This window comes from Terrapene carolina, unplaced genomic scaffold, assembly GCF_002925995.2.
Source record: "Terrapene carolina triunguis isolate 2854851 unplaced genomic scaffold, T_m_triunguis-2.0 Scaffold88, whole genome shotgun sequence".
NCBI classification, from domain to species: Eukaryota; Metazoa; Chordata; order Testudines; family Emydidae; genus Terrapene; species Terrapene triunguis.
In genome coordinates this window covers 13559103-13579568 of record NW_020664439.1, presented here as the reverse complement: position 1 = coordinate 13579568, position 20466 = coordinate 13559103, and the positions used below count along the sequence as shown (strand labels likewise).

General features: G+C 42.9%; 1 protein-coding gene across 1 annotated transcript in view; it reads right to left on the bottom strand.

Annotated features, from left to right (window-relative positions):
- ACSL3 (acyl-CoA synthetase long chain family member 3) overlaps positions 1 to 19505 on the bottom strand; it is a 77156-nt gene extending 57651 nt beyond the window's left edge. The window contains exons 1-2 of the mRNA XM_029911088.1: positions 19380 to 19505; positions 5644 to 6069 (exon numbers count right to left, since the gene is read on the bottom strand). Of these exons, the coding sequence (XP_029766948.1) occupies positions 5644 to 5994 (351 nt within the window). The 5' untranslated portion in view covers positions 5995 to 6069; positions 19380 to 19505. The remainder of the gene's footprint in view (positions 1 to 5643; positions 6070 to 19379) is intronic.
- Between the last annotated feature and the right edge of the window lie 961 nt (positions 19506 to 20466).

Sequence of the window (20466 nt, the reverse complement as noted above, 5' to 3'; positions counted from 1 at the left end):
TATGGAATTATACCTGTGAAACCCCATTCTAAAGGCTAGTATGGTTACACCTGTAACTGATGGCAAAATCTGGGCTGCAATGGCTTTATTGATTATGCATGAAAAGGAAAGAACTTAGTTTGACTTTCAGAATCCAAGTTGTTTGCAGGACTAGAAACTGGAAAAACACTGTTGTCTTGTAAGCTGGGAAAATTTTATATGGAAGCCAGTGACCCACAAACATGGAGCACCTCTAGGATTTTTCTACAGTCTCTTTCTAGACTATGAGATCATTTCAAACCCAAGTCATCCCTAGAGAGTGCCTAGAGCACAAATTGCAGGTCTGCCAGCCAGGACCACTGACAGGTAGTATTTCCCATAACTGTATATACATAGTTACCTATTCTTTTGTGTGAAGTGAATTTTTCAAAAAGTGCTCAGAATTTGCCAAGCTCTATTCTCATTGAAGTCAAAGGGATTTTTACCATTAACTTTTATGGCAGCAGAGCCTGGCCAACACTGGGTGGGTTTGAAGATTCCTACCATTACATTTTTATTCCAAATTTTGCAACAAATTCTCTTCTGCATGTTTTCCTTTTATTTGGAGAGACTAAAACAGTAGGCAAATAATAGAGGATTTAGTCTATTACTATTGCTTTTGAAGCATATTACTCAATATTAGATCAACCAGATGGAGTGGCCTCACAAACTTAGAACATGATCCTGTATCTATGTCTAATCCTGGAAGGTCCCTGAGATAATGGGCCTTAAAATCACAACATTTTTACGTCTACAAAATGTATGTTAATCTTCTTAATATTTTTTATTTTCTGAAGACAGACTCCTGGTAACTAAGGGAGCCTGTGTCTGGAGGTGGATGGAAACAAATTTATCCCAATATAACTTTTTAAAATTCTCTGATACATTTGTAAGACAGTATTTCTGTGGCATAAATAGATTACACGGGTGTTGTGAGGTATAAAAGTTTGTCAGCACTTGTTTTAGATGATCTGCATAGTTCCCTTTACCACTGATGAGCAGTAAGGCCATTCGATATTGATAAAACCTTTATATTTTTACATGCTGTAGTGGGGCGGCGCCCCCACTCCAGCAGAAAAAGGGTTAAAGTCAGCCCTGGGAGAAGGTTGAGGCTGAGAGCTGCTAAAATGGGCTGATTGGGGAAGCAGCCACAGCTGGGCCCCATCCCAATCAGGCCACAGCTGGCCTGTATAAAAAGGCTGTGAGCTAGTGGCCTAAAAGAAGTCTCTCTCCAGGCTAGGAGAGAGCAGAGCCTGGCTGCCTGCAGAAAGGGTACTGGATGTGAAGCAGGGCTGGGGAGGAGCCGGAACAGGGGAGCTCCTGGCTGGCAACTCCCCAGGCTGCAAGGCCTGGTCCAAGGCCCAAAGAGGTACTGGGAGGCAGAGGAAGGCAGCAGGTCTGAACCCCCTTGCCTATGATGAGTGGCTTTTACACTGCAGTCTGCCCCAGGGAGCAGGGGCTTGGTAATGACTGGCAGTAGCCCAGACTGAGGCAAGGTGGGGATTAGAGGGTTGGGGGTTTCCCAGAGAGGGGAGACCCATAGAGACTGGTGGGGGTATTGCCAGGGGGCTGCTCCAGGGTAAAGGGGCACTGGGGTCCAGGAGGGACATGGGGCCAGCTACAAGCGGGACACTGGCCTGCAGAGGGCACCCAGACTGGAAAAGAGCTAATTCCCTGAGATGACCAGCAGGAGGTGCCGCAGGGGTGAGTCCTGCACGTTTACACATGCCATCACATATTCCCCCATGTCTTTCCTGCACTAATGGAACATTTAAGATCAATAGAAAATAAATTTATGGGGTGAAATCCTTGCTCCATTAAAATCAACATGAGTTTTGTGATTAAATTCAATGAGGCCAGAATTTTATGCATGGTTTATAATCTCAAATATGTGGTCCAATTTACAGTTTAGAACTAACCTTCACATTTTGTTCTACTTCACATTTGTCAATTTATTTTTTCAAACACAAAAACATACAAGATGAAGAAAACCAATCCTAAATGACCTCCTCACCACCTATATTCACTGAATCTTTCAAATTAAATTAGGCTTCCAGCTAAATTTTCAACTATTTTCAAGATTAGCACATCCTGGCTTTTTGAAAAAAATCCTTGGGGGGGGGGGGGGGGAAGAAGGGAAATAGGTGTTTTTTTTTTTTAATGTATTTTCATCAGAAAAGAAACACCTGTTCCACTACAGAAGGGAACTGGAAAACTGAATACAGGTCCAGTACTGTCAAATGCAGCAGCAATAACAACAAAAAAAGAGAAATTATATTTTTTCTAACTGCATTCATTTATAGGAGTCTTGGGTATTATTCTCAGCTACAGAATATACAAATCTTTCAAACAAATGTGATTTTCTGTTTAGTATCCCTTTAAACTCAGTATTAGTTTAATAATCAGTAACTGCATGTGCTATCAGTGACATCAGTCCACTTCACAATAAACAGCAAATTAACGTTAGGCCTATTTTCAGAGATGTTGAGCACTTGCAGTTCCCAGTGACTTCAAATGGAACCGTGGCTACTCAGTACTTCTGAAAATCTGAAGCATAACTTTTTAGTTTTTAAAGAGGATCTAACTCCACTTACTGACATTCGCACAAGTGAAATGCCTCTTCAGGGAGAGAGCATGGTCCAGTAGATGAGGGTCTTGACTGGCTTTTAGGAGACCTGGATTCTATGCTTAGATCTGCCACTGACTTATTGAGTGACCCAAAGCAAGTCATTTCTCACCCGTTTACTCAGCTTCCCAGCTGGCAATAATAATTACTACCCTTTGTAAGTAATTTAAGATGTGAGTACACCATATAAATAAGTTACAAATTATTATGTAAACGTTCAAAAGCTTACTCTGAACAGTGACAAGCTGTCTTTACAAAGAGAACTAGATGATATAGAATGATTTTAAATAGGAAAACTAGCAAAAAGACCACTGAGAGTTAGTAGTTATTCAACTAAAGTAGTAATATGTTCTAGGGCAGGGGTTCTCAAACTGGGGGTCAGGACCCCTCAGGGGGTCGCAAGCTGTCAGCCTCCACCCCAAACTCTGCTTTGCCTCCAGCATTTATAATGGTGTTAAATATATTTAATAGGGTTTTTCATCTGTAAGAAGAGTTGCACTCAGAGGCTTGGTATGTGAAAGGGATCACCAGTACAAAAGTTTGAGAGCCACTGTTCTAGGGGATAGGCTTTATGACTTTAGATCAATTAGTTGAAAAATAAGACTTCTATAAAGACATAGATTTGTTGTAATATATCTGGCCAATGCATATTTGTCTTCAAACAATTTTCAGAATCTGTTCTTTACAGCAGAGTTGCAGGGAATTACAGTAGAAGCTATGGGAAGCTTTACTATTGACTTCAGAGACAATTAGGCCAAAGTCCCATTTCAAAAAATGTATGAGCCAATTCCTGCTGTCCTTCCTGATTAAACTCATTGTCAAAACTCACTGATTTCAATAGGAGTCTTACTAGAAATATGTGCAAAGTACCTTGTAAAACTTTGATTTGTTTGCTAAACATTTTATATCACATTTTAAAGAAAACAGCATTTAACATAAAATGAAAATGCTAAGAAATTCTAAAAACAATCTTATGCAGCAGTGCCACCCCATGGAACAAAACAGCACAGCATCAAGTATGGCAAACTATCATAAAGAACTGTTGTCTCAAGTTTAGTTAATTTTCTGATTGAAGATTTAGAGAGAATGACCTACTTATTTGTCTATTTCTACACATTTTTCCGCTTTCTGCTACTTCCAAGACACTTGCATAACAGAATAGTCTAAAACTTCCTAATGCTTAAACATTATGGCATTAATTATGCTTAGAAAACAAACCCAGAAAGACTACTTGTGGCCAAAATGTTAATTTGTACTCAGAAACAGGCCCAGTTTGTATAAAACATTAACTTGCTCTTGTGCTTACTTTACAGCCCAACAAAGTTGGGAACTGTGCATCAAGATAGATTATATGTACACACTCCTTATGAAAGCAAATGTTTCTGTACAGTATTTCCCTTTTACCAGGACATCTCCAGAGCTGGGGAAAAGGTTCCCCATCAGTTAGAGCTCCTCTGTAAGACAATTTAAAACAGAACTAATATATGCTAACAGTTGTTTATATCAGGGGTCGGCAACCTTTCAGAAGTGGTGTGCCAAGTCTTCAATTATTCACTCTAATGTAAGGTTTCGCGTGCCAGTAATACATTTTAATGTTTTTAGAAGGTCTCTTTCTATAAGTCTATATATACAACAATAGTTTAGTTATATATTAAAGTAAACCAGGTCTTTAAAATGTTTAAGAAGCTTCATTTAAAATTAAATTAAAATGCAGAGTCCCCCGGACCGGTGGCCAGGACCCGGGCAGCGTGAGTGCCACTGAAAATCAGCTTGCATGCCACCTTTGGCACGCATGCCATAGGTTGCCTACCCCTGGTTTATATATACACATATGTATACACACATTACTATAGGGTATTTTAACCACGTTTTATGTTTTTATAAATAAAACACCACATGTGCATGGTTTAAAAAAAATCCCTGTTAACATTCAAAGTAAAGCAGGTTCACCACCAAAAGGGATTATAGTCACCAAAATTAATCTTTTTATTGGGACAACGGCAGCCCTTTCTACCCTTCCTGGAAGTCCTAGAGAGCACAATACTGCTGTCTACTGGTTCCTGATCAGCACACACTTGATTGAGGATACCACATCTGCCATGAACTGCATTGAAGCATGCAGATTTCATGTACATATATGCAAGTCCTGATAATACCATCTCAAAATCATGCTATTATAGGGTTTAAATAATGTGAAATAATGGAGGAAATATTACTTGGCTTATCCCCTAAAGCAGTGGCATGCTTCCTAGGAGCTCACAAAAAGCAAGAGTCAATCATCATTAATGGAGGCCTGAACTTACAAAACTACAGAAAAGGCTACTGTACTGAAATAATCCCTTTATAGTATTTGAGTCGTTCAAAATGTACTATTGGAATGATTTACATTTTTTACAAAAATCTGTAGTTCACCTTTAAGGTGACTAAACCAAAAAACCAAACAAACAAGACTTTGCAATTATGATCTGTGATGCCAGATTGGAAGTCCTTGTGCAAACAAAACTCCTATTAAAATCCTGCATGTCTGGTGCATAACTGGACCCTTCATTTACAATTTAGTTTATTAGAGAGGCACATACTAGTTTTTTCATATGATAGGTCTATGAAAGTTTAGAGAAACATGAATAAGATTTTTCACTGACTAAAAACGTCACAATACAAAACTTAAACCTATTTCCTCCTCCATCTCTAGATTTTTAACAAGCAGTATATTCCCCAAAAAATCAGAACAATCTTGCACAATAATTTCACCATCACTTTTTCCTGTTTCACTGGAACCATAAATGAGGATATCTAAAGAATGCAAAAAGAGATTTTAGATTTGTCTTAAACAGGGATTAATGAAAGAGGGAATTATAACCCTTGCCATCGCTACTTAATCTCACAAAGAGACCTAGTTTTTCAGTCTGTATCACTCTAGTTAGAACTGTTGCAATGGAGAGTAGTCTTTACTGGTTTTAAAAGAAAAAATAAGTTAGACAGAGAACAAAATTACTTACCTTTTTAAAAACTCTTCCAGAGGGCTGGATTTCATCTTCCTCTTTTAAGACTTCACGTGTTCCTAAAAGTTTTTTGTCCTTAAATTTAGTTTTAGCATACTTGAAAACTTTGTCGAGTGTGTCACATCCAGGATATAAAACCGAAGCTAAGCAATGCAAACTGTTAACAGACCTGTATGGACTACCAGGTTTGTTTTTCACAGGTTTAGCCTTAATTTGTTTTGATTTTGCTACGGTCTGTCTTGAGCCAGATAGTATGTACCATGGAATGTATGTTATAAATGAGTATACCAATATTATGAAGTTTATTAACTGCAGAAGAACAGGATTGATAGTATGCTTTAGCTTCATTTTGTCTACTTGTGAAGGTTGTAGATCACACGGGAGTTTGACAAATTTGTTGATTACATGTAGATCAGCGAAGATCTGAAAGAGAAAAGTCCATTTTCAGTGCTATTAAAAAATATGTATTTCCCATTTGATAACTCTTAATTAGAAAAGTAGTAGGTCAATTTATGCAATTAAGAGTTTAGGGTAAAATCCTAGTTCCTTTGTACAAAGATCAAGCATCACACAAGGGACCAGCAAAGTAGTGGGGATAACAATTCTTCTCTTCCAATCTACGACTTGCAGTATTTATTTTGATTACTCTGTCAATTATGCAGAAATCTAGGAACACCCCATAATAATTTACTAAACAATCTTATTTTTCAATATAATACCTTGATTTAATCAAATTTCCAGTTCCAATTTTCAAATAGATGGACCCACAAAAACTGAAGACATGCTACCCTATCACGTCAGAATATAATAAGATTCTGTGCATAGATGTTAACCTGCAATCTTCAACTCCTTCACCTTGAACTATCAACCTACTTAAGAGCCTGTGGAAAAAATAGCAAACATCCATTGCTCCTCACATAGTCATCAGTAAAGCCATCAAATTAGTATGTTGGCCAAGTCCCTATACAACCCTACACCTTACCTTGAATGGGGCCATTGCAGAGCTTTATTCCAGGGTACACAGGAAACTATGCAATTCCTCTGTATAGCACAGTGCATGCAGTGGAACTATATTGCTTCCTCTACATGAAGGCATTATATGGCCTAAAGGATTTGACTCTTGGTACTTGTATGCAAAGCGTGCATTTTTACTATAAACATAACCATCTGAAATGACACTTAATGACATGGACGCACAACAGAGGAATTAAGATTCTAACCATATCACTATGGACAAAGAGTTAAATACTGCCCTTGCTGAAGTCAATGGTGCCTAAATTTCAATCAATAAAATCCCCAGGGTGCCTAAATCTTTGCAAACGGTACACACACAAGTTCCAAGAGTGTGTGACACTTGTACACCTAGCTCATGCCAGAACTCCAGCATGATCTTCAAAGTAGGCGTTGCCCTGGCTATCTCTACATTGAGGCTCTTGCCGAGCTGGACTTCAGCAGTTGACGAGAGAGCGATCGGGGATCGATTTATCACGTCTACACTACAGGCGATAAATCTATCCCTGATAGATCGATCGCTACCCGCCAATCCGGGGGGTAGTGTAGACGTACCCAAAGATAGACACCCCATAGCACTGTAGTTGGGGCACTCACCTGCAATGTAGGCTACCCAGATAAAAGTTCCTGCCCCACATCAGGCAGAAAGGAGATTTGAACACATCCTGAGTGAGTGCCCCAACTTCTGGGCTAAAGGTCAAAAGGAGGCCAACACCTCTTAAGCCTTTTCTTGCAAAAAGCTGAGGAACCTAACTCCAGGAGAAGGTTCAGTGCTGTGAATCCCAAGTGGAAATAGGCACCTATGGGCTTGTCCACATGGTTTTTTAGTCCACACCAGAGGGATGTAAATATTAGTCTGCACTAGTATGTCACACACTAACTAGCCCAGTATTCAACCTGCTGATGTGCACTAAAAGTTCACTAGTGCATGTTAATATAGTCCCATTTCAAACACTTATGTTAACACACCAAATAACTTTTAGTGCTCAGCAGTAGAGTCCAGCCAAGTCAGTTAGTGTGTGACATGCTAGCATGGAATAAATTTACACCCCTGTGGTGCAGAGTAATGTCCTGTATAGACAAGCACTCAGTCCCTTTGAGGGACAGGGCTCAGAACCCACTCCTCTCCTTAGCATTTCCTATTTGATAGTTTAGACAGCTGACTGTTCAGCTTCCTGTTTTTTGTGCATCGCCTTCTTAAGCACTTAACTCTATCCCTGTATTGTACAGAGAGCCTGGGCACCTAACATAGGACTGTGAATTCCACTAGGTGGCAGGGTGCCTAAACATCAGGCATTGCAACACTGAATTTAAATCCCCTTTGCGGAGCTAGCCCTAAAATTTCTGCAGCATTGTTTTGGAGGGCTGATTAATCATTCAGAAACAAAAAAATAGATATTTTAAAATATATATAGATATTTATGTTTTTTACATAGATAAGAATTTTCTAAATAATGTTTATAACAAACTCAAAAGGTGGTGAGGGTGCCACAGAAGAGGTAGTCCAAGTTAGGACATGTCCGCTTTCTTTGCTAGTTGCTGATGCTCATTTATGTTTTGAAAACCTAGTGAAAAACTTTATTCTTCTGGCACAAGTTATCCATTATCTTATGGCATTAACGAGATTAAATTATGCAGGAGTAGATTCCTTCACTAGCAAAGTGGAGGAACTTGTATGTTGATGCCAAGAAAAGACAGTTACCTTTTCCATAACTGGTGTTCTTCAAGATGTGTTGCTCATGTCCATTGCATAGTAGGTGTGTGTGCTTGCCACATGCACCAGTGCCAGAAGTTTTTCCCTCGGCAGTATCTGTAGGGGACTAGCTCTGTCGCCATCTGAAGTGGTGCCCGCATGGTGCAGTATAAGGGCTGCCGCTGGCTCCCCACACCCTCAGTTCCTTCTTGCCGAAAACGCCGACAGTGGGGAAGGAGGGCGTGTCATGGAATGGACATTAGCAACACATCTCGAACACAGTTATGGAAATGGTAACTGTCTTTTCTTCTTTGAGTGCTTGCTCATGTCCATTCCATATTACGTGACACCAAAGCACTACCCCTAGAGGAGGCCAACATAGGAGTTCACAGATGTGTAGATTGCAACATAGCTCTGCCGATTGCTCTGCCGAACCCAGCGTCGTCCCTGACCTGCTGAGTGATGGCATAGTGAGCAGTAAACATGTGGATAGAGGATCATGTTGCAGCTCTACAGATGTCCTGGATAGGGATGTGCGCCAGGAAGGCCGCCGAAGATGCCTGGGCTCTCGTCAAGTGGGCTCTGACAATTGGCAGATGCGGAACCCCCAACAGGCTGTAACAGATCCTTATGCATGAGGTGATCCAATTGGAAATCCTCTGCAAGGGCACCGGATGACCCTTCATCCTATCGGCTGTAGCGATGAAGAGTTGAGTCGATTTACGGAAAGGCTTGGTACATTCTAAGTTTAAAAAAAAAAAACCAAGGCCTTCCGGATGTCCAGGGTGCGAAGATGCCTCTCTTCAGTGGTCTTGTGCAGTTTGGGACAGAACACCAGGAGGAAGATGTCCTGGTTCATATGGAAGGTGGAGACCACCTTTGGCAAGAAGGCCAGGTGGGGCCGCAACTGAAACTTACCTTTGTAGAAGACCGTATATGGTGGTTATGAGATCAAGGCTTTAATTTCCGAGACCTGTCTCGCCGACATCACTACCACCAGGAACATGACCTTCCATAACAGATAGGAAAGGGAGCAGGACCCCAGTGTGGGCCAGTGAGCCTAGAGAGGACCAAGTTAAGATCCCACTGGGGGAAGGGAGCCCACACCTGTGGGAAGAGTCTCTCCAGCCCTCTCAAGAATCTGACTGTCATGTCATGGGAGAACAGTCTGTCCTTGGATCGGTGGGTGAAAAGCAGAAATGGCCGTAAGATGCACTCGAATGGAAGAATGTGCCAGGCCCTGGTTCCTCAAATGAAGCAGGTAGTTTAGGACAGCCTATATGAAGGAACAAGAGGGAGAGAGCTGCCCCATTCGGACGCCCAGCAGGAATACCTCATCCACTTGGCCAGGTAAGTCAGTCTAGTTGAGGGCTCCCTACTTTCCAGGAGGACCTGTTGGACTCCTCCTGAACAGGTCCGCTCCTCCGGGTTCAGCCACGCAGCATCCATGCCAAGAGGTGGAGGGAACTGAGGTTGGGGTGTAAGAGCTGATGGTGGTCCTGCGACAGCAGGTCCGGTCGGTTGGGCAGGGTCCAAGGAGGGGCCGCTGACAGGATCATGAACATGCCGAACCAATGCTGGCAATGTCACATGATAACCTGCTCCTGATCTCTCTTGATCTTTGCTAGGGCCCTGCTGATGAGTGGAATCGGAGGGAACACATACATCAGGCTCCCTGACCACCACAGGAGGAAGGCATCTGAGAGGGAGTCCTTGCTCAGACCCTGTTGAGAACAAAACTGGTGGCATTTCCTGTTCTGTCTGGTAGCGAACAAGTCCACTTGGGGAGTTCCCCACCTTTGGAAGATCATGCAGGCTACCTCTGTATGGAGTGACCACTCATGGTGAAAGGAGAAGTCCCTGCTGAGCTGGTCTGCCAGCGTATTCCTGACGCTGGGAAAGTGACAAGCTCCTAGGTGGATTTTGTGGCTGATTCAGAAGTCCCACAGACGGAGCGCCTCCTAACAGAGAGCTGGCAAGCACGCTCCCCCTTACCTGTTGATGTAGAATATCGAAACTGTTGTTTGTCAGGACTCGTACCACCTTGCCCAACAGGTGAGGCAAGACAACTCCGTACGCCAGCCGGACTGCTCAGAGCTCTTTGACGTTTGTGTGTAACCATGCGTCTTCCAGGGACCCCCAGCCGAGGTCTGAGGCATCCAACAGCAACTCGATGGAGTGAGGAGGGTTGTCAAACGGAACCTCTTCCAGGACTGTCCTGCAGTTGGTCCACCATCTCAGCGAGATAGTTACCATTCCCCAGGCAATACTTATCTTCTCCAGGGGATCTTGGGACGGTCGCCAGCCATTGTTGCAGGGGCTGCATCCGGAGCCTGGCATGGTGGACCACAAGTGCACACTTCCATGTGGACTAGCAGGCACAGGCAAACCCTGGCTGTAGGCAGAGGGAACGCGGAGACTTCCGCGATGAGGTTTGCCATTATGTGGAACCTTCCCAATGGCAGGAACGCTCTGGCGCAGATGGAGTCAAGAACCGCTCCAATTAAGTCTATCCTCTGCACTGGCACTAACGTCAACTTTTTGTCATTCACCAATAGGCCCAGAGAGCGGCACATGGCTTGAAGCACCGGGACATTCCTTTGGACTTGAGACCTTGATGAGCCAGTCATCGAGGTACGGGTAGATCTGGATACCCCGGCACCTGAGGTAAGCTGCCACCACCAACATGCACTTGGTAAACACCCTCGGTGCTGTTGCCAGGCCAAATAGGAGGACCGTAAACTGGTAGCGGTGGGGCCCCACCATAAACCGGAGGAAGCGTCTGTGTCCTCGAAAGATCACTATGTGGAAGTATGCGTCCTTCAAGTCGAGGGCAGCATACCAGTCTTCCAGATCCAGGGAGGGATAATAGAAGCCAGAGAGACCATGCGGACCTTTAGCTTCTGTAGGTACTTGTTGAGGTCTCACAGGTCTAGGATGGGCCGTAGACTGCCCTTGGCCTTTGGGATTAAAAAGGACCAGGAACAGAGCCCCTTGTTTCTGTACTCGAGAAGAACTTCTTCTACCGCACCCAGCTGTAGTAACCTTTACCTCCTGCACTAGGCGACTCGTGAGGGGTCACTGAAGAGGGACAGGAAAGGCAGGTGGGAAGGGGTGTAGAAAGGAACTGGAGGATATAACTCTATTCCACTGTGCTGAGGACCCAGCGGTCCAAAGTTATAGTGGTCCACGCCAGGAGGAAAGGGGAAAGGTGGTCGGAGAACACTGGGAAAGATGGATCCAGGGAATAGTCTGGTAGGCCGCCCTCAGGCACGCCCTCAAAACAACCGCGTGGCAACCTGCTTATTACGGGTTGAGCCCGACTGGGCTGAGGATGGAGGCGGGTGGCTTGGGTGGTGCTTGTAACCCTTGGCTCGTTTATGGGGCTGGTCCTGCTGAGGTTGGCTCTCCTGGCCCTGAGGCTGCTGCAGTTTGAACTGCTTACGCGCCAGGGCTGGGACAGAGACCCAAGGTTTTCAAGGTGGTGCAGGAGTCCTTGAGGCCATGCAACTTGCTGTCTTGTTTGCTCCGCAAATAGGGCTCCGCCATCGAAAGGCAGGCCCTGCAATGACTACTGGGCCTCGATGGACAACCCAGAGAGGAGCACCCAAGAGACTCACCGTATGGACATAGCAGAAGCCATGGTGCAGGCAGCAGCATACGATGCCTCCTGGAGGGCCGCCCTGGCCGCAATCGTGCCCTCATCGAGGATCGCTCGGAACTCCTTCTTGGAAGCCTCGGGAGCAACCCTTCGAACTTGGCCATGGCTTGCCACTTATTAAAGTCATATCGGCCAAGGAGGGCTTGGGGGTTGGCCACTCGCAGCTGAAGGCTGGAAGATAAATAAACGTTACGTCCAAAGAGATCCAGCCTCCTCAAGTCTTTATTTTTGGGGGTGGCCCCGGGTTGTCCTTGCCTCTCCTTGTGGTTAACCAGCACCTTTCAGTAGGGAATTAGGGGCTGGGTGGGAGTACAAGTACTTGTGCCCTTTGGTCAGCACAAAGTACTTGCGTTCGGTCCTTTTAGAGATATGGGCCAGGGAAGAAGGGGTCTGCCACAAGGTATTAGTGATTTTGGAAACCCCTTCATGAAGGGGTAGAACCACCCTGGCAGGAGCTGAGGAGCAAAGGACATCAAACAGAGTCTGAGGGCTCTTCCAATTCCTCTGCCTGAAGCCACAGGTTAAAAGCAACCCTCTTCAAAAATTCCTGGTGTGCTTTGGCATCATCCTGAGGAACTAGACGAGGGGGCCCCATGATAGCCTCGTCCAACAATGATGAGGACGATGCCAGTGCCACAGGAATCTCCATGTCCATTGGTGGTCCAGCAGTTTGCTTCCCTGGGTCCTCCTGGACTTGTGGGGTCTTACCCCCCCCAAAGCCTCAAGCACCGGAGGGGGACAGGATACCGAGGCTGCTGGCCTCTCTGAGGCTCCCAACACCGATCAAGCAGCCTGGGAAGGTTGGGTGAACCCCCAGGGGTTCCACAGATACCATGGCACCGGCCACTACGCTTGGGGCCATAGGACAGGTTTCGGTGCCAATAATGTAGACGGCACTGCTGGTACCGGGTCTTGTCCTGCAGGCAGGGAACCTTGCTCCGAGCCAAAGCTACCAGTGGAGCAGTCAGTATCTGGCAAGCAGGATTGGGCTGAGTGGTGGCTCTTGTCCACCTCATGCTGGTCACTGCATCCTGAAGTCAACCTGTCCGAGTGAGACTGTCTTGGTCAGGCTCTCGGGGAGCAATGGCGTTTGGCGGATCTGCGTTGGATACCTGGCGATCCACACCTCATGCTACTCGGCTGGTATGTCGCACAGGACTGGGAGCTACTATGGGCTGGTTGCCAGAAGGATCGTCCTGAGTAGGGAGACCTCGTCCTAGGAGATAGGCAATGACAGCCCAGTAATCGGCAGTCCTTGGTGTCCAATCAGTGCCTCAGAGCGTCTGCGCCAATCTACTGGCGAGGTATGCCTTGAGTCCCTCGATCGGTGCCCCCAGTGCGGGGACCAAAGAGGGCTCCGCTGAGCCTGCCTCTCCAATCCTGAGGCGTGACGGCTTCAGGTGGACAAACACTGGCGGGACATCCCTCTCGATAGGGATCAGTACCACTTAGGCGGGGACACACGCCTATGTCCCAATGCAGGTTTACCCAGAGACTGGGATACTGCAAGAGCCAGTGTTGGCAGCGTCAGGGTCTCTTGAGCTGCTCTAAGAGCTTTGGGTGTCAACGGCATCTGAAGCTGGCTAGGGCCTGCACCGCTATCCGGGGTTGCAGGCAAAGCATGGGATGGGCTGCACCGCTCGACTTGAGCTGAGGCCTGACTTCTGGAATGGTGGTTGAACCATGAAGGGACATATGAATCTTTTGCACATCTGGCATGTAAATATCTTGCAACGCCAGCTACAACTATGCTATGCAAACATATGTTCTCACATTCAGGTGACATTGTAAACAAGCGGGCAGCATTATCTCCTGCAAATGTAAACAAACTTGTTTGTCTGAGCGACTGGCTGAAAAAGAAGTCAGACTTAGTGGATTTGTAGGCTCTGAAGTTTGACTTTGTTTTTGAATGCAGTTACATAACAAAAAAAATCTACATTTGTAAGTTGTGCTTTCACAATAGAGATTGCACTATTGTACTTCTATGAGGAACTGAAACACTATTTCTTTTGGTTTTTTACAGTGCAAATACTTGTAATCAAAAAAATATAAAGTGAGCATTGTACACTTTGTATTCTGTTATAACTGACATCAATATAATTGAAAATGTAAAAAATACCCAAAAATATTTAAATAAATGGTATTCTAGTATTGTTTAACAGTCTGATTAATCGCAATTAATTTTTATTTGCACAATTAAGCACGAAAATTATTTTAATTGCTTGACAGCCCTACTTAATCTCTTTACTTCAGTTTCTCCTTCAGTAAAATGAGGATAACACTACTTTCAATTGCCTACGCCAAAAGGGTGCTATGAAAATTAACTGTGTGTAAAAGTAATTTTGCATTTACAAAATGCTATAGCACGGATATAATTCAAAAGAGGAAAAAACAGTAGAATAGCTTTTGCAAAGCAGATAGTTGCTGTATAGGCCAATAGAGCTTCAACTGTTTTACCTTTACAAACTTCTAGGGGATGACAGAATGCTTAACAAGGGCAACTACTACTGCATCCACTTTTGGTAATTTGGCAGTCAGCATTCAACTTTAGTACAGTATAGATTTTTTTTGTGTGTGATGTGTGCACTTGTTTAATGGGATACTACCACTCCAATTTGATAACTTCCAAGAGGGAATGAAAGAATCCATAGTTCCTTTCTGAAGGAAGGAGGGAAGTATATTTTAGTAGTCATACTAAAATGACTTCATGTGCAGGATGGAAATTCTTGCAGAAGATAAACTGTGCCAGAAGGAACTTTTGTTGGCAACAGAAATTCTCTCTCCTTCCTTGCATGGCTGAAAGGTGGGTGAGGGGAAAAAAAACAACCCCTCAACACATTTTCACGTCTTGTTTGTTTTTAATCAGTAGTTTGTCTCCCACACTGACAGGAAAAGGGATTATAGGCAGGGAATTAAGTAGATGCACTGGTTCTGCATGATTAAACATGGCAACATTTTCAGTACAATGGGATTAACACCATCCCCAACAGATGTACATTTGCCTTAGCCATACAGACCATGGGCCCTCTGTCTCCTGAGAGAAAATGTCAATGAAGCTACCAGAGGGAACAAGGGAAAGCCCCCTGTCAACTACTCCTGCAACATCCACCTTGTGACTGAAGAAAGCATGTATGAACCATAAGAACACAAGAATAGCCCTACTGGATCAGATCAAAGGTCCATCTAGCCCAGTATCCTGTCTTCTGACAGTGGCCAGTACCAGGTGTCCCAGAGGAAATGAACAGAATAGGTAATCATCAAGTGATCCATCCCGTCACTCATTCCCAGCTTCTGGCAAACAAAGGCTAGGGCTAATAGCCATTGATGGACAGTGATTCTTGAGCAGATGGTCATATTTATAGGTAAAGCAAACAGATATTTGTTTTTTTTTCCACTGGAAACATATCTGAACTGTTTTCTCCAACCCAGGGACCACTCATGTGGGTATGTTATTGAGCCAGCTCCCCTTCTTGCCAGGTTAATGGCAATTAAGAGAGCCTTACAGAACACAATCAAATCTCAGAACTGATAAACTGTCAGCTAGAGGAGATATGGGCCTATTCCTTCCTGATAATTTATTCATAACGTGATGGTCTTAACTGTTCATTTGAATCAAAACCAGTTTGTGGGATACCAGGACTCTGAAAGACGCTCAGTGCACAGAGCACTGCCTCATCTTCAAACAAGCATGTAAGGACATTTTTTCAGGAGACTCCAAACGCTTGTAGGTTCTTTATTACTAATAATGATGTGGGAGAAGGAAAGAATCCAGCTTCACTGTGAAGAGGCCAAGTTGAGTTTCTAAGGCTAACAATTACAAAAAAAACAAACATCTTTTTATGCGCAGACTCAGCACTTCTTATATGAATATGATTCTTATCTCAATGCAGCCAACCAGAGGTATACATTGTTATTTTTACAGAAAAATCACTGCCCCCCCAATAGATTTTTTTTTAAATCCTCTCTACAAAAAATACTGACATTTTAAAAAATGAATAAAATATTTTCATTAAGATACAAATGTTTGTAGATTAATTTGTTCTATATAACAGACTAATTTTTGAATATGAACTACATGTTAGTGACCCTTTAATATGAGATATTCCAGAAACTCAAAGTACAAAAATGTAACTAAATAGTCAGCAGTTGCTGAATATGAAGGTCAAATGCAAGTCAGACTCTCCCATTTTCTGTAGGACTGGTTCCAAACATTTGGCTTTGGAGTAACAAGAAGCCATATTGGTCCTGGAGTGGTAGAACTATTTCTGGAATCAGATCCTGTTTATTAAGTACGAGATGCAAGATAGCTCAGCGGCATCAGTTAAAATCTTTGAGGAAAATATGCTACTAATCAATGCAAGAACACTGCAGAAAAGTTAGAGATAAGTCTGTTTATGTGCACATGCACACACTCACTATATAGTTGTACATGATACTTTTTTGTTGGAGTAGTACTGAAGTGTGAGAGGGAGAAAACAAGAAATCCTCTTTATTCTCTCCTTCAGGCCTCCAAGTCAGGCATATTTATTCTGGATCTTGGGGAAATGGGACTGGCAGTTTCCAGCACTGATCCTTCCTTCTTAGACTATAATCTGTGATTTGACCTGGTGATGTACTTACCATGCTAATACTATTCTACCCTTTACTTTCAAAAGTAAACTTTTGTGACGTGGGAAAGAAAGGAATCCTTACAAAAATGTGTTTACTAACTGATCTGCTTATCTTGGGTCAAGTGATCATGAGCTAATTCAGTTCAAACTAAATGGAAGGATAAATAAAAATAGATCTGTGACTAGGATTTTTGATTTCAAAAGGGCTAACTTAAAAAAATTAAGGAAATTAGTTAGGAAAGTGGATTAGACTGAAGAACTTGTGGATCTAAAGGTGGAGGAGGCCTGGATTTACTTCAAGTCAAGGTTGCAGAAACTAATAGAAGCCTGCATCACAAGAAAGGGGAAAAAACTCATAAGCAGGAGTTGTAGACCAAGCTGGATGAGCAAGCATCTGAGAGAGGTGATTAAGAAAAAGCAGAAAGCCTACACGGAGTGGAAGATGGGAGGGATCAGCAAGGAAAGCTACCTTATTGAAATTAGAACATGCAGGGATAAAGTGAGAAAGGCTAAAAGCCATGCAGAGTTGGACCTTGCAAAGGGAATTAAAACCAATAGTAAAAGTTTCTATAGCCATATAAATAAGAAAACAAAGAAAGAAGAAGTGGGACCGCTAAACACTGAGGATGGAGTGGAGGTTAAGGATAATTTAGGCATAACCCAATATCTAAACAAATACTTTGCCTCAGTCTTTAATGAGGCTAATGAGGAGCTTAGGGATAATGGTAGGATGACAAATGGGAATGAGGATATGGAGGTAGATGCCAAACTCGAACAGCTTAATAGGACTAAATCAGGGGCCCCAGATAATCTTCATCCAAGAATATTAAAGGAACTGGCACATGAAATTGCAAGCCCATTAGCAAGAATTTTTAATGAATCTATAAACTCGGGGGCTGTACAGTATGACTGGAGAATTGTTAACATAATTCCTATTTTTAAGAAAGGAAAAAAAGTGATCCGGGTAACTACAGGCCTGTTAATTTGACATCTGTAGCATGCAAGGTCTTGGAAAAAATTTTGAAGGAGAAAGTAGTTAAGGACATTGAGGTCAATGGTAATTGGGACAAAATACAACATGGTTTTACAAAAGGTCGATCATGCCAAACCAACCTGATCTCCTTCTTTGAGAAGGTAACAGATTTTTTAGACAAAGGAAACGCAGTGGATCTAATTTACCTCGATTTCAGTAAGGCATTTGATACGGTTCCACATGGGGAATTATTAGCTAAATTGGAAAAGATGGGGATCAATATGAAAATTGAAAGGTGGATAAGGAACTGGTTAAAGGGGAGACTACAACGGGTCATACTGAAAGGTGAACTGTCAGGCTGGAAGGAGGTTACTAGTGGAGTTCCTCAGGGATCGGTTTTGAGACCAATCTTATTTAATCGTTTTATTACTGACCTTGGCACAAAAAGTGGGAATGTGCTAATAAAGTTTGCGGATGACACAAAGCTGGGAGGTATTGCCAATACAGAGAGAGACCGGGATATCTTACAGGAAGATCTGGATGACCTTGTAAACTGGAGTAATAGGATGAAATTTAATAGTGAAAAGTGCAAGGTCATGCATTTAGGGATTAATAACAAGAATTTTTGTTATAAACTGGGGACGCATCACTTGGAAGTAACAGAGGAGGAGGACCTCTGAGTATTGGTTGATCACAGGATGACTATGTGCCGCCAATGTGATATGGCTGTGAAAAAAGCTAATGCAGTCTTGGGATGCATCAGGCGAGGTATTTCCAGTAGAGATAAGGAGGTGTTAGTACCGTTATACAAGACACTGGTGAGACCTCATCTGGAATATTGTGTGCAGTTCTGGTCTCCCATGTTTAAGAAGGATGAATTCAAACTGGAAGAGATACAGAGAAGAGCTACTAGGATGATCCGAGGAATGGAAAACCTGTCTTATGAAAGGAGACTCAAAGAGCTTAGCTTGTTTAGCCTAACCAAAAGAAGGCTGAGGGGAGATATGATTACTCTCTATAAATATATCAGAGGGATAAATACCAGGGAGGGAGAGGAATTATTTAAGCTCAGTACCAAAGTAGACACAAGAACAAATGGATATAAACTGGCAGTCAGGAAGTTTAGACTTGAAATTAGATGAAGGTTTCTAACCATCAGAGGAGTGAAGTTCTGGAACAGCCTTCCAAGGGAAGCAGTGGGGGCAAAAGACATATCTGGCTTCAAGACTAAGCTTGATAAGTTTATGGAGGGGGTGGTATGATGGGATAGCCTAATTTTGGCAATTAATTGATCTTTGACTATTAGCGGTAAATATGCCCAATGGCCTGTGATGGGACACTAGATAGGGTGGGATCTGAGTTACTACAGAGAATTCTTTCCTAGGTGTCTGGCTGGTGAGTCCTGCCCACATGCTCAGGGTTTAGCTGATCGCCATATTTGGGGTCGGGAAGGAATTTTCCTCCAGGGCAGATTGGCAGAGGCCCTGGGGGTTTTTCGCCTTCCTCTGCAGAGTGGGGCACGGGTCACTTGCTGGAGGATTCTCTGCACCTTGAAGTCTTTAAACCACAAGTTGACGACTTCAATAGCTGAGACATAGATCAGGGGTTTGTTACTGGAGTGGGTGGGTAAGATTCTGTGGCCTGCATTGTGCAGGAGGTCAGACTAGAAGATCATAATGGTCCTTTCTGACCTTAAAGTCTATGAGTCTATGAATCTTGTGACAACAACTACAGTAGAATAAATGTACACAGAGTGTCAAAAAAAAAAAAAAAAAAGAAAGAAACCTTATGCAACTTTTCATCGTGGCAGGTAAAGATGTGAAAGCCACTGCTGGATGCTTCAGTCTCAGCTTATCCCACAGAAGTGGTCACAGCAAGTGTGGTGAAATCTACAGAAGAAAAATCCCAATTAAATAAGGCAATTATAAAAGTATAATATACTGTAACTGTTGTACTTTCACCCAAATCACTTCTGTAGCTTAAGATTTGTAATTTTCCAAGCAACGCTACATATGTTACATAACAATAGGAATTGAGTAATCAGATTTTTTTCAAAATTTAGCAAGAAGATTTACTAGTAGAAGTTGTACCTGGGTAAAAACAAAAGTATTAAAAGTACCATATCATTGTCTTGTTTGACTCAATATGCTAATTGCCAGATGTGATAACACAATGGCAATACAAAATGAAATGTACAATTGCAGTGTGTGTAATAAGAGACCAAGGAAATCCTAGATTACAATCAATTCTACAGAGAGACTTGAAGAATCATGAAGACAGTGATGCTTTTCTCAAGAATCTGACTATACTTTTTTTTTTTTTTTTTTAATTTCAAATTAAGTCACATGGACTGCAGTCTCCATACCAAGGCCTACTTTTCTCTGCTTAACAAGTTACAAGTGTCATTGAACTTATTTTTTAAAATAGTTTAAGACAACTATGCTAAAAGTTTATTCTATTTTTACTATAACTCAGATTCTTCTCAATTCTAATGTTTCTCTACTCTAGCATCAGTTTTGGTGAGTCTATTGGGGCATGACAATGCCACAGGGTCAAGATGATTCAGCTGAGTTGCAAATTACAGGCAATGAACTCTCAAAGACTCTTGGTGTTCGTTTGCATGGTGCCTATTACAATGGGGTCCTGATGCTTCATGCAGGTCCTTAGGTGGAATCACCACAGAAATAATGATGAAGGTTGGTTGTTTTTAAGCATAACCTTGGGGGGGTGGGGGAGATCAAGGATGAATGGTAACAAAAGAGCTGAGCACTGGCTAAGAAAATTGTGAGGGAATTCTGAATTCATTCAGAGTGAATGCTACACTTCTGTAGGATAGTAAGTTTCATTCAACTGTTTTAAAGAACTAGAACAA